General features: G+C 43.0%; 1 protein-coding gene and 1 long non-coding RNA gene across 5 annotated transcripts in view; one reads left to right on the forward strand and one right to left on the reverse strand.

Annotated features, from left to right (window-relative positions):
- LOC132380096 (septin-9-like) overlaps nt 1-14,542 on the reverse strand; it is a 307,781-nt gene that overhangs the window by 136,315 nt on the left and 156,924 nt on the right. Inside the window, exon 1 of one of the 4 annotated variants that reach the window (XM_059948654.1) lies at nt 8,201-8,393. The exons of the other annotated variants lie outside the window; for them this stretch is intronic. Within the exon in view, the coding sequence (XP_059804637.1) occupies nt 8,201-8,255 (55 nt within the window). The 5' untranslated portion in view covers nt 8,256-8,393. Of the gene's footprint in view, nt 1-8,200; nt 8,394-14,542 lie in introns of those variants that run through there. 4 annotated transcript variants of the gene reach the window in all.
- LOC132380097 (uncharacterized) overlaps nt 1-14,542 on the forward strand; it is a 42,416-nt gene that overhangs the window by 2,144 nt on the left and 25,730 nt on the right. The gene's annotated exons all lie outside the window — the stretch shown is intronic.

Genomic DNA, 14,542 nt, shown 5'->3' on the forward strand with positions numbered 1-14,542 from the left:
ATATACAGGGAAAAGGGATTTGTTTCATTTGGCATCACTGATGGCCAAAGGGACTTTTGCTGTGCTCTATTCTTGTGTCCTATTAAAATTAAGATCCATTTAAACTGTTAGTTTAAAAAAAAACTTAAAGCAGTGAAAATCAAATAATCCATTTAACTAAGCTAACTGTTGAAAGACCTAATTAATTTACCTAACCTTGAGTGGCCCTTCTACTCCATTGAAAGCAATGGGAAAGCTGGCTTTGTCCCTGGATTCTGCCTCCACAGCTGGGGAATTGTTACCTCAGACTCGTCTGAGCACGGAATGAGAATCAGGTTAAAAATCACTGGTACAAGTCGTGAATTTTGCTGTTTTGAGACAGCACCACATCGCATTACAATAAGCAATACTGTGTATTTTCACAGTACTCTCAAAAAGAAAGCAAAAAAAAAGGTAAAGTACTATTCATTATTTCATTGTCCATTGAGAAAATGGCAGAGAAGAAGCTGTTCCTGAAACATTGATCATGTGTCTTCAGGCTTCTGTATCTCCTCCTCAATGGTAGCAAAGAGAGTATGTCCTTGGTGATGGGGGCCCTAAATGATGGATGATGCCTTCTCGAGGTATCTCCTTTTTGAGGTGTCCTCAATTCTGGGGAGGCTACAGCCCGTGTTGGAGCTGGCTGAGCTTACAACTTTTTGCAGCTCTTTTTGATCCTGTGTAATGGCCCCTCCATACCAGTTAGCAGTCTCTCCAAGATACACCTGTAAAAATTTGCAAGAGTCCTTGTGATATACCAAGTCTCCTCAAACTCCTAATGAAGTATAGTCACCTCCATGCCTTCACTGCAATTGTGGGATCCAGAATTGACCTTCAGAGATGTTGCCACCCAGGATCTTAGACCTTGAAACTTTTTACCCTTTCCAATGCTGATCTCTCAATGAAGAAAGGTGGGTGTTCCCTTGACTTCCCCTTCCTGAAGTTCGCAATTAATCCCCTGGTCTTACTAACGTTGAGTGTAATAATGTTGCCGTGACAACACTCAAAATCTATCTTACTCCTGTATGCCTCCTATCACTACCTGAGATTCCGCCAACAATAGTTGAGCCATCAGCAAGTTTATAGATGGTGTTTGAATTGTGCCAGGCTGCACAGTCATGGGTAGAGAGAGTAAAGCAATGGGTTAAGTACACATCGCTGAGGTGCGCCAGTGTTGAGAGTCAGCAAGGAGATGTTATTTCTGATCCACAGAGACTGTATTCTCCCAATGAGGAAGTAGTCAAGGATCCTTATGCAGAGGAAGGTACAGATATCCAGGTTTTTGTGCTTGTTGATTAGATTGTGTTGAATGCTGAGCTGTCATCAATAAACAGCAGTTATTACACAGCCATTACTATTGGAAAGTTGATCCACGGCCAAGTGGAGAGCCAGTGAGATTGCATCTGCTGAAGACCTATTGTGGCGATTGGCAAATTGCAACAGGTCCAGGTCCTTGCTTAAGTTGGAGTTAATTCTGGCCACGACCAGCCTCTCAAAGCACCTCAGCTCAGGAGACGTGAATACCACTGGGTGTCAGTCACTGAGTCAGCTCACCCTGCTCTTCCTGGGCGACAAAAATTAACACTGTCCTTGAACTCTCCTGGCAGCCGGACGACACAAGCTTTCTATGCCCAACCAGACACACCATCAGTCCTGATGCCTTGCTAGAATTCACCCTCTTGAAAGATGTTCAGACGTCGGCCTCTGATGAGGTCACCAGTTGCTGCAGGGATTCGTAGAGGTGGTGTTTTGATTCTCCCTTTCAAAGATGCACAAAAGACACTGAGCTCATCTGGGAGTGAAGCATCACAGCCATTAATGACGTTAGGCTTCGCCTTGTAGGAAATAATTGCCTGCATGCCCTCAAGTTTGGGACCACCTTATTTACATACACAGGGTTTGCAAGGCAAAGTTGCAGACAGATAAATGAGTAGCATTGGAAAACAGGACCAGCTTTACCAAGATTTCCATACAAAACTGCAGAATAGTTCTCGCAGACGCCCTACCTGCAGCTAAAAGTAGGTAAACCTCCTTTTGTAGACATAGCAACTGTTCTGAAATAGCATTGTGAGGCAGGATGGGGTTGGTGTGGGTGGGGGGTGGGAATCCGAATAGCTGTGGAGACCCACACACCTCAGCATTGCCACATTCCCTTCCATTGCCAGCATAGTTTAGGAAAAAGTATTTGTATTTTTGATTACTGATTTAATTGGTTCGGCACAACTTTGTGGGCTGAGGGGCCTGTTCCTGGGAAGCACTGTTCTATGTTGTATTTGCAAAATAAATTGACATACATTAGAAGTTGGTGTCTGGGAGTAGCGTCTGGTAGAGCCTAGGAGTAGACGTCTGTGTAAAGCATTGCCAAGACCTGCTTAAGCCCAGTCCACTGTCAAGCAAGCTATGCCACACCCTACTAAAGTGTAGACACAGTAATTAGCAACATGTGGATGTGATGTCTGCTTATAATATGCTCCATTCTAACCAGCAGATGTGAAAGATATTTAGAACACATTCTGCATGGTGATAAACAAAAGTCAGGTAATAGTGTAATGGCTGGGCTCTGGAGAGTGTTGTTGAACAGAAAGACCAAGGGATACAGGTACACAGTTCCCCGAAAGTGGCAACACAAGTTGGAAGCATTGTGAAGGAGGAATTTGGGATGCTTACCTTCATCAGTCAGGGCAAGGAATTGGGGTGCCATGTTACAACCGTACAAAAAGTTAGTGAGACCATACTTGGAGTATCGTGTGCAATTCCAGTTATCCAGATATAGGAGTGCTGTCATTTGGCAAAAAAGGGTGCAGAGGAGATTTACAAGTACATTAGCAGGACTGGATAGGGTGGAATGATTTTTCCCTAGATCTTGAGGGGCATAGGTCAGGTGCATGGTCAAAGTCATTTTCCTAGGATAAGATTATGCAAAAGATTTGGCATGAAGTAAACCTTTGACAAACTTCTTTAAAGGTGTAGTAGAGAGTATATTGACCGGTTGCATCATTACCTGTTATGGATGGAATATCCTACAAAAATGGATACTACCAGACCATCATGGGTAAAGGTCTCCCCACCGTTGAGTACATCTAAACGGAGGGCTGTCGCAGGAAAGCAGCATCCACCAAGGACCTCTACCATCCAGGCCATGCTCTCTTCTCGCTGCTGCCATCAGAAGGTGGTATAGGAACCTCAGAACCCATACAACCAGGTTCAGGAACAGTTATTACCACTCCTTTGGACTCACTATCAAGGATTCTTCATCTCATGAAGTTCCTTAAGGTTGTCATAGCTGGAGGAGATGGGGGATAAGCTCCCATTACCTATTAAGTGCTCCCAGTGGCCTGCATCTCAAATTGCCTCTGATAACCAAGTCCAGTGTCTGGCCTTCATGTCCGGCTTAGCTACTAAGCCTGGCAGAACAATTGCTACTGACAGGAGGGCAAAGGTGGGCTACTGGTGCCTGTAAACCAGTCGCTTCGGCCAGATGGGACTTGTCAGTCGTGGTTGGCAGTCTACCTGGGAGAAGGAATACTCTGATCTCAGACCTTTGTGAACTTGTGGCCTTACCCATTCATGGGGAAGGCTTTGGCAGTACGCCCTGAGGAAAAATCCAGAGCTGGAGTCTCGAAGGCAGGCATACATTGAGTTAAATCTGATTGGCAACTTGTGCGACACCACGGGTACCAAATTATATCTGCCTCTGCCATTCCTTTGGATTCATCAGCTGTGTGGAGAGCGGGAGCCAGCTGCATTGGCAACAGCTTGCCCACTGTATCATACTGCCCTGGCTTGCCTACCGGCTTGTCTAGACAGCTAGGACACAACATTCATGGTCAACCCTGTCCAATGAAGGGGCTAATCTTAATCATCTCATGTTCTCAATATTCAGTGTTTATTTTTATTCATCTTGTATTTCACAGTCTGGCGTCTTTTGCACATTGCTGTTTGTCCATCCTGCGGGGTGCAGTCCATTGTGTTTCTTGGATTTACTGTGTATGCTTGCAAGATGAATCTCAGAGTTGTACACGGTGGCATACATGCACTCTGATAATAAAGTTACCTTGAACTTTGAAGTGGGTCTAAAATTAGGGAGTATGTGTGTAAGTCAAGAGTGGCAAGATTTTAAAAAGGAACCTGACAGACAAGAAGTTCACACAGAGCTTGGCGGGTTCTAGGCACAATGTGCCAGAGCAACCTATAGAGGCAGGTACAATTATAATGTTTGATGCAATTAAATGTTTAAAGACATTAGGATGGTTACTAGGATAGGAAACAGCAAGTTGGATATGGGTCAAATGCTGACCTATGGGACGAGCTCAAATAAACATCTTGGTCAACATCGACAAATTGAGCCAAAAGGCTTATTTCTGTTGCCATTATGACACTAAGAAAAGGAAGATGTGGGTCCGATTGGCTGATTCAATTAGATTGCTTTGACAGGTACAGGAAACAAAAAGGCCAGGGGAAATACCATACTTGTTATCCAGGGAATTAGAGTTCAAGGGATGAGAAATTGCAGCAGCCTTATCAGATCAGATCCAGAGCAAGGTGATTAGCTCTATAGTTATCAACATTGAATACTGTGGTCACATTCCCTGACATTCACAAGCTCACTGGCAATTTGATTGGAAGGATCTGGATTAAGGGAAGAATACAGACTTACTGCAAGCAAATGAAATAAATGTGGAGAAAGAGACGGGTCAGCACAGATGTGGTGGGCAGAAGGGCACGTTTCTATGCTGTATGGCCCTGTAAGTGTGACTCCAACATTTTCACCTCTATCAATTGCAGTTTGATAACTCACTTGTTATTCAGGATGTTTTATTAAAGTACCTGTGCTATTCAAATTTGGGTGATTGCTATTTATCCGACTGGCCTTATTTTGTAGTCTAGAAGCATCGAAAGCAGATGCCCCACCTGATACACACAACCTTTCTTCACGTGCAGTGGCATGGAAGTCAAGTCCAATGCAAACTCCATCAAATTATAGCATTTCCAAGATGCTGTTTATTTATTTATCTATTGAGATATAACACTGAATTGGCATTTAGAACCCTTCAAGCCACTCCACCCAGCAACCCCTGGTTGAATTCATGTATTCAAGTTACAATGACCAATTGATTCTGGGAGGAAACCCAATGGGGAGAAGGTATAAACTCTTCACAGACAGTGGGTGGAATTGCACCCAGGTCACCGATACTGTAAAGCGTTGTGCTAACCACTACGCTGTGGTGCTGCCCACATTCAACCAATTAAAAGCATTCACTGTCACCAAGTCCAAGAGCTTCAGAGCCCCTGGCAAGTAACAGAGTGATGTGTCTTAACTATAGGGCAAAGCTGGAATGTTTCCAATAAGCATCTATGCTGGTATTATAGTTCAACGGCCAGAATGGGAAGGGAATTCAACTGAAGGACAATAAAAAAGATAAGAGAATGATGTCTGTCATAACATCTGCCCCACTTCTCTATAGTAGCCTGTGCTTTACTCACAGGCAGCCCTTGAATGATCTGCTGTACATCCTGTTCCCAATTTTATATGTTATGTCAGCATGCAATAACCTCATTCGTGACTGACTAAACAAACAATTACTTCGAATGAAAAACTGTCCCACCTCTAATCAAAGTCCATACTCATATAATATGCACAATCATCTTGATCACTAACAAAAACACATCTTTAAAATTTAGTCTGACTCTCTGGGTACAATAGAATAGGTAGATACTTTATCAATCCCAAAGGAAATTACAGTGTCACAATAGCATTACAAGTGCACAGATATACAAATACTAGGAAAAGTAAGAAAAAATTAAAAAATAACTTACCTCAAGCAGAAGAGAGGGTCATCACTTCCCCAGCTATAGATTGACTCATTATAGATCCTAATAGCAGAGGGTAAGAATGACCTCATATAGTGCTAGTTGGAGCAGTGCAGTTGTCTTCGACTATTACTAAAAGTGCTCCTCCGTACAGCCAAGGTGGCATGCAGAGGATGAGAAACATTGTTCAGAGTTTCCAGGATTTTCCATGGGTCCTTTGTTCTACCACAAGTGTGTCCAGTTTGTTCCTATTAACAGAGCCGGCCTTTCTAATCAATTCAATGAGCCTGTTCACATCACCCATGTCGATGCCATTGCCCCAGCACACCACCGCATAGAAGACTGCACTGGCGACAAGAGGCTGGGAGAACATGTGCAGGAGAGGCCTGCATACTCCAAAGTCTCCTCAGGTCCTTTGGGTGGCCTTGGGAAATGTCCATTATTTCATACCTGATTGACTGAATTAATGGAACTCTTTTTGGAATCAGAACATTAACAGACTCACATCAACTCCAAGACTTAAATGTGTTGTTGAGGTTGATAATTGGTCTAAAAGAGAATTAATACTGCAGTATCAGAGTTCCTGCAATTAAAGAACCAAAGGGTGCCTTCTCTTTCTAATTTAATCAGAAATAATTCTGGGGAAGGGGCTGTAGACATACTCCTAATATTTGCCCAGAATACCTCCCTTAACTTTCATAAGACCCAGTAAGTTTTATTTTGCTCAGCTGACTGTGTCACACCCAAAGGAGCCCCTGTGCATTCTGTGTTAATATGACACTTGAAATGCTAATTCATTACTCTGTCATACTTGTGGGAATCCTGAGAACTGAAAGGTCAATATAATTACACCATTTCTAGTTTTCCAAGTAGTCTTTGCCTAAGCTGAGATCTCTGCAAGTTTAATTTCAGCCAACATTCTCAGAGAATTTGTCCAGCCTTAAACTCCAGCCTTAAACTGCAGCCTGTAGAAATCTGAATATTATTTCAGATGTCATTTTAAAATGAGCCAGCTTTCATTTGTCAGAAACAACCTCCATTCAAAATGGACATCTTGAGGAATTAAAACAAATAATTAACAGCTGCATTCTAGCAGCAAATTGTATTTATGACCAACTTAACAACAGTTCCTTGGGCTTGTAGAACTCTTCACTGTAGGTGTAACCAGTCTACAATTTCAGGATTATTGATGATGTTGCAATTAAGAGGTACTTAAAATGCACTTTATAGAAGATAATTCTATATGCACTGGAAACAAGATACTTCCAGTTGTAATATTTAAATTTTTACGTAGCAGACTCACGGTTATATTATTAAGTGGCAAGTGGCAACAGTTTCAATATTGACTCATTTGGTACACTAGAACACAAAGAGCAATTAAATTATGTTTCCTTGTTGCTAGTGTCATCAATAAATGAAGTAAATTATTATATATTCAATTAGGTGGAAAAAAAACAGCAGGATCCACTCAGTGACAATTTGTATGCCTGGCCATTCAATTTCCTGCTTTTTACAGATTAGCAAGTCTGCCAGTACACACAGTACGTCATCATTGACCTTTCAGTCCTTTTTTTTAGATCTACCTTTATAATTTGTCCACAATAGCTCTAATATTGCAATCAAGCAAGTAGTAGTTTCGCCCATCTCCTCCCCAATCTATGTTTTCAGCTATTGTCAACCGCCTGAACCATTTACTCTGTATTGCGTGATAACAATGATTTGCGAATTTCAACAAAGCCCATGTTTGGTTAAAAGTCCCTTGCTTAAGCAAACTTTGAACCGTTCCCTAAATGCACTGGAGGGATTCCCTATTATGTCCTGAGAGAAATATAGCGCACACAGAAACAGATAACATTCCCATTTCCTGCTCTTTACAAGAAGTTTCCTTACAATATTAGACAGAAAGGAAGCAACAATTATCAGTTGTTGTAGTGTAGTATCCTGCAGGGGGTGGGGAGGGGGTGCAGGGCAAAGTCAGAGCAAGAGCAGAATACTAAGGAATGACAACCAGGAATGCTGCTGTGAAGGATTAAATAACATACGAGTCCCTCTGATGCATTGCACAGAAATCTAAGGCTGCAGTTTTTAAACAGATTCGAGCTCTCGGTTTAAATTGGACTGCTTTTAACCAATATACTTAAACTTACACACACAACACGAATACATAAATTTGATTTAGTCTGTTTAAATTCAGATCTAAATATTATTCTTCTGGTGAATTAAGAACGAAACAAAATCTGCACATATATCATCACTATCAACAGCAACCTTTAGAAGAGTTAAAATGAACACAAAATATTTTTATTTTCCAAACTTCCACAGCATAAATCACATATTAACGCGAGTTATCAGTTAGAATAGAGTCACAAACCTTCAAAATCTGATATAATCCCCTCCAACTGGTCATTTACTGACATGTCAGACATCTTCCTAAAATACTGTCCGTCCCTGATTTAGACTCCAGACACAAATTATCCCCCCCAAAAACAATACAATTCCACCAAGTTTTCTGGGGGGGGGGGAGCTGTGATGATGTTTTCTCCTCAGTACTCACTGAAACAACTTTTGGGACTTAAAGGAGGCTGGCTGCAGTGAAGGACGCTGAGCCAACCAAAGGCAAAGGCATGCAGGATGAATGAATAAGGCCCACCCTCCTCCCTGACGCAGGCAAAGAACCAGTCGGGCAGCTGATTGGTTGGGCGAGACGCCCATCAAAAATGCAGACGGCTCCGCTGTGAATTGGAGCCCATCGCTGGTGTGGAAGGCAGCAGCTTGGGGGCAGCACAGCATAGTTGGAAAAGAACGCCGACGTTCAGTAGAAATGCTTTAAAAAAGCTTTCAGGCCTTCCGTGAGCTGCATTAAAAAAAATAGCAACTGGGAAAAAGACACTGGATTTGTATCAAAACTGTAATTTCTAACTGAAAACACCAAATTGATAGTATAACTTACTATAGCAAATGAACAATATTTGGGGAGGTTACGGTCTCCAGAGATAAATCTGTACCCACATCACTCACAGCTTTTTGATCTCAGATCATAACCCTGATAAATAAGTGCACATCCATTTCTTCAGAGATCTTCTGAGAAGAGTATAATCTAACAATCACTGCTTTAGAAGGAAAGAGCAAGATCATTTATATGTTAACTTTTGTAAGTAATGCACAGGAAAATTGTTGCCTCATTGAAATGAATTTGAGGCCTTTTTCCTGTTGCATCAAGATACCAACACAAAAGGCTGAGGAGTGCACATCATAGATTGATCCCATTAAAGATAGCTTAATAATAGTTTCAATATACATTGTTGATTCAAGTCATTTGTAGTATTCAGTTCGAATCACTATAATAAGATTGAACTTCGCCCGTTTCTTTCAGCATATACATTGTGAATCAGCTTCAACGGAAATCTTCCCCTCATGGGGAATATCAATTGTTCTAACCTGTTACATTCAAATAATCTGTAAAAATGTCCAAAACAATAACAGCATGCCTCATCAACAAGTATAAATGCAACCCTTAGAATCAGAACAGGCAAAGACATTTGGCAAGCGGTGAGGAAAGCAAAGTAACCCAGACTAGGAACTACTCATGCTCAACTTTAGCTTTGCAGCAAAAATATTGTTTACACTAGTTTCCAAAGGTGAAAAAGTACAGTACATTTGAGCTAAAGATGTAATTTGTTTTCTTTGCCGATTCTGTATAGTATAGATTACACACACATTCACATTACATATATGTATCAGTTGTCCTTTTGCATTATTCTCTGATTTATTTTGTCTGAAGTTCTCCTGCAGTATTTCAGTATTCACCAACTCATTAAAGCATTTCTGTATGTAGAATACTTCCTCACCTTTTTAGTTGCTTACATGGCCAATGGTTTAGAAGGAATCAAGAGGAGGTTGCCATTGTTTGAGCCACATCTATTCAACAGTCCATAAACAACTACCTTTATGTTGTAGAGGAGATGAAGAATCAAAATCTTTGAGCAATGTAATTTCCATCAACTTCTACACAAACCTTAAAACATAGTCAAAACTTTAATTTTCATTCAGAGCATCTTTCTATCAGGTTTTATATTACATTTAGACAGGTAAATGCTAGGAAAAGCTTAGAGCCAGCATTCCCAACCTGAGGTCTGTGGACCTCTTTTGCTTAATGGTATTGGTCCATGGCATAAAAAAGGTTGGGAAGCCCTGGTTTAGAGGCATTTGGTTCAAAGGAGAGAAATGGGACTAGCTCAGGAAAATATCTTGGTTAGCATAAATGAGTCAAGCTGAATGGCCTACTTCTTTGCTATATTACTCTATAAATATATCATTTCTATAACCCCTATTTCAGAGCCAGGCTGGTGGTTTGAAACAAAATTTCTTCTCTCCACAGGTGAATAATTTTCCATGCATGGAAGTTCACCTGGTCATTTTTCCAAACAGATGGGGCAAAAAGATTTTTTTTTAACTCAGAAATGCAATCAATGCAACACAAGGCAAGTTATGAAGATATTTTTGAAGAGATGGAAATGAACATCAAGTGTTCTAGTCTCAGTCTTCCCAAACTGTTCCTATTTTGGGCCCTCGAGCTATTTTGGGCTGCTCCAACCAGATAGCCATCTTCCGTCACATGCAGCCAGCGGGAAAGAGACTGCAGCATCAATGTGGGTCTCCACAGCCACCCTAGGAAGTGCACCATCACGAGCTGACTTTTCTCATGTTCTACCCACCGAAGGACCGAGACCAAGACCGAGACCGAAGGACGCTAAAAGATCCAAGGATGTGCTGGCCTAGTAAAAGATCCAGAGGAGGTTCACAAGGATGATCTCAGGCAAAGCAAAAGATGAGGAACACCTGATGTCCCTAGGCCAGTATTCAAAGGTTGGGGTTCAGAAGGATGGGGTGGGGGGAAGTCCCATTGAAACATCCTAGATTCTAAAAGACCTAGGTAGGGTAGATGTGGAGACACTTTTCCCGTTTCAAGATTCAAGATTCAAAAACTTTATTGTCATTCTAACTGTACATCAGCTCTGCAGGGCAGAATGAGACAACATTTCCCAGGAGCAGTGCAATCATAACATAACAAATGCAATACTAAATAATAAACATAACAATAAATAGTAATACACAACAGCCACATGTCAGTTAAAAACAAGTTAGAAGTGTCCAAAGCAGAGTCAGGGAGAGCAGCTATTTAGCAGACCGACTGTCTGTGGGAGGAAGCTGTTTGGTAGCCTTGTGGTTTTAGTTTTGATGCTCCTGTAATGTTTACCTGATGGCAGAAGAACACAAACAGTTCATGGAGAGGGTGTGAGGGGTCTTTAATGATGTACCGCGTCTTCTGGAGGCATCAACTCTGAAAGAGGTCTTGGATAGAAGGTAGGGAGACCCCAATAACCTTCTGTGCTCCCCTAACCACCCTCTGCAAGGCTTTTTTGTCGGCAGCACTGCAGCTGGAGTACCAGGTTGTGATGCAAAAGGTCAGCACACTCTCAACCACGCCTCTGTAGAATGTTGTTAAGATGTTAGTGGGGAGTGATGCTTGCTTAAGCTTCCTCAGAAAGTGCTGGGCTCGTTTCACAATCCCAGTGCTGTTCCTGGACCAGGTGAGATTGTCCATCTGCACCCCAAGGAGCTTGATATTTTCCGCTCTCTCCACTGTGGAGCCGCTGATGCTGAGGGGTGTGTGCTCAGGCTGAGACCGTCTGAAATTGACAATCATCTCCTTGGTTTTGGTGACATTAAGCATCAAGTTGTTGTCACTGCACCAGCTCTCTAAGTGTTTAACCTCCTCCCTGTACATTGTTTCATCATTTTTGCTAATGAGCCACACTACTGTGGTATCATCAGCAAATTTAATGATCAGGATCTCTTCGAATCTGGCTGCTCAGTCATGTGATAGCATTGTAAACAGCAATGGGCTAAGCACACAGCCTTGTGGGGATCCAGTGCTCAGTGTGATGGAGTCAGAGATGTTCCTGCCTGTGGTGAACTACATATACCTGTCTGGACACGCCCCTCTGCTGACTGCTCCTGTAGCTCCTTCCACAGACCCCTGTATAAAGGCCATTGGAGGCACTGCTCCTCCCTCAGTCTCCAGGATGTTGTGTGGTGGTCTCTTGCTGCTGACAGTGCTTTCTTCCAGCTAATAAAAGCCTACCTTGATCACGTCTCTGAGAGTTATTGATGGTGCATCACAGCCAACACGGACTGACTGTGGTCTCTCTGTCAAGAAATCCAGAATCCAGCGACACATGGTAGTGTTAAGGCCAAGCAGCGACAGTTTCTCCACTAGTCTCTGCGGGGTGATGGTATTGAATGCTGAACTGAAATCAATGTACAGGATTCTGGCATAAGTGTCTTTGTTGTCCAAGTGAGAGAGAACTGTGTGCAGAGTGGTGGATATTGCGTCCTCCGTAGAGCGATTTGGACGATAAGCAAACTGTAGAGGATCCAGCGCCAAGGGGAGGCTGGCTGTGATATGAGGCTTGACAAGCCGTTCAAAATGTTTCATCACTATGGTCAGGGCAATGGGACGGTAATCATTCAGATAGGCTACAACTGATTTCTTTGCTACAGAGATGATTGTGGAGGTTTTGAAGCATCTGGGGACAATGGCTTGACTAAGGGAGATGTTGAAAATGTCTGTCAGGACATCTGCTAATACATCAGCACATTCCCTGAGTGCATGTCCAGGGATGTTGTCGGGACCGCCCGCTTTTCGTGGGTTAACCCTAGCAAGGGTCCTCCGTGTTTGCTCTGAATCAATGATTGGAGCCGGCTGGTCAGATGATAAGAAGGGACTGGCTCTCTCACTTGTTGTAGTGTTTGATGCTTTGAAGTGTGCAAAGAATTTGTTAAGCCTGTTTGGAAGAGATGCATCACTGTCATCAGTTTTCTGCCTGATCTTGTAGTCTGTCAGAGCTTTAATTCCCTGCCACATCTGTCTGGTGTCACCTGTGTCACAGAAGTGACCATGTATTTTGCCCGCGTAGGCCCTTTTCGCTTTCCTGATCCCTAGTGAAAGCGCAGACCTGGCTGAGCGAAGCGTACTCCTGTCCCCCGATCTGTAGGCTGTGTCACGGGCCTTCAGTAGTGAACGCACCTCTGTTGTCATCCATGGCTTTTTATAACCAGGTGTGGTGAAGGTTTTCATCACAGTGACATCCTCTGTGTATTTGGCTATGCAGCTGATTACTGCCTCTGCATACTCCTCAATGTCTATATGGTCACCATAGGAGGCTGCTATTTTGAAAATGTCCCAGTCTGTGTGCAAAAAACAGTCTTGTAGTGCTGAGGCTGCTCCTTTTGGCCAGACCCTTATCTGTCTTTTCTCTGCTCTCACACGTTTAAGCAGTGGTTTATATGCTGGTGTTAACATGACAGATATGTGGTCAGGGTGGCCAAGATGGGGGCGGGGGGCGGGGGGCTGCTTTGTATGCCTGTGTGGTGTTGGTATAAACCAAGTCCAGTGTTGTCTCCCCTGGTTTTGAAATCCACATATTGCAGGAATTTGGGGAACACAGACTGTAAGCTGGTGTGGTTAAAGTCCCCAGCAATCACCACAGAGCTGTCAGGGTGTGTAGTCAGTAGCTCACTGATGGCTTCATGTAGGCCTCCCAGTGCTTTGTTAGCATTAGCCTCAGCAATGGCACTGGGAGCTACGTAAACAGCTGCTACAAGCACGATGGTGAATTCCCTCGGCAGACAGAATGGCCGGCATTTCACAATGAGAAATTCAGCCAGTGGTGAGCAGTGTTTAGCAGCTACCGTAGCATTCACACACCAATAAACAGACCTCCTCCTCGGCTCTTGCGGAGCCTGTCCGCACGAAATGATGTCATTCCCTCTCGCTGTATCGCCGCGTCCGGTATGTTGTCATGGAGCCAGGATTCCATTAAGACATACACACAGCAGTCTTTAAATTCCTTGCGTGTTTCCCTCAGCAGACGCAGCTCATCCAGCTTGTTGTCGATGGAACGTACATTTGAGAGCAAGAGGGCCAGCACCACTGGCCTGCTGGGGTTAGCTTTTAGCCTAGCATGGATACCGGCCCTCTTACCCCTCCTCTGTCTTCTCTCACAGCACTTTCACTTCCTCCTCCCTCGGGAAGCAACTGGCTTGGTAGCGGATAGTGGTCCGTAGTGGTGTAAACTGTCCATGTCACACCAGAACTCGTCAGTTTTTCCGACATAGTATGCCCTGATGTTAACGAGCATATTCCGACTGTATGTTATGCGTCTAGGACAAACAGAACAAACACTAGATACACTTATCGCTCCATGAGGGGCTGCTGCGTCCATGAGCATCGCCATCTTCCTACGAGTTTGTAGGAAAGCCTAGGATCCAAGAACGGTTATCCTGTTAAAACTGAAATGAGGAGGAATTTCTTCAGCCAAAAGGCAATTGATCTGTGGTGGCCAAATCAATGGGCTCATTTAAGACAAAGAATGATTCATAGACAGAGGGTGGGCAAACATGTTTGAATCAAAAACCGCCATGATTGAATTATTGTGCAGAATGGATGGGCCAAATATCCTATTTCAGCTCCTATGTCTTATAGATTTAAAGCAGATTTTTTCCAAGAACAATTATTTTGAAATTGGAATTGGTTTAGTAATCTCATATGTACTGAGATACAGTAAAAAAGCTTGTATTGCACTGTTCATACGGATCAAATCATTACACTGTGTATTTAGATAGAATAAGGGAAAATAACGACAGATTG

Source organism: Hypanus sabinus, chromosome 23 (genome assembly GCF_030144855.1).
Source record: "Hypanus sabinus isolate sHypSab1 chromosome 23, sHypSab1.hap1, whole genome shotgun sequence".
NCBI classification, from domain to species: Eukaryota; Metazoa; Chordata; class Chondrichthyes; order Myliobatiformes; family Dasyatidae; genus Hypanus; species Hypanus sabinus.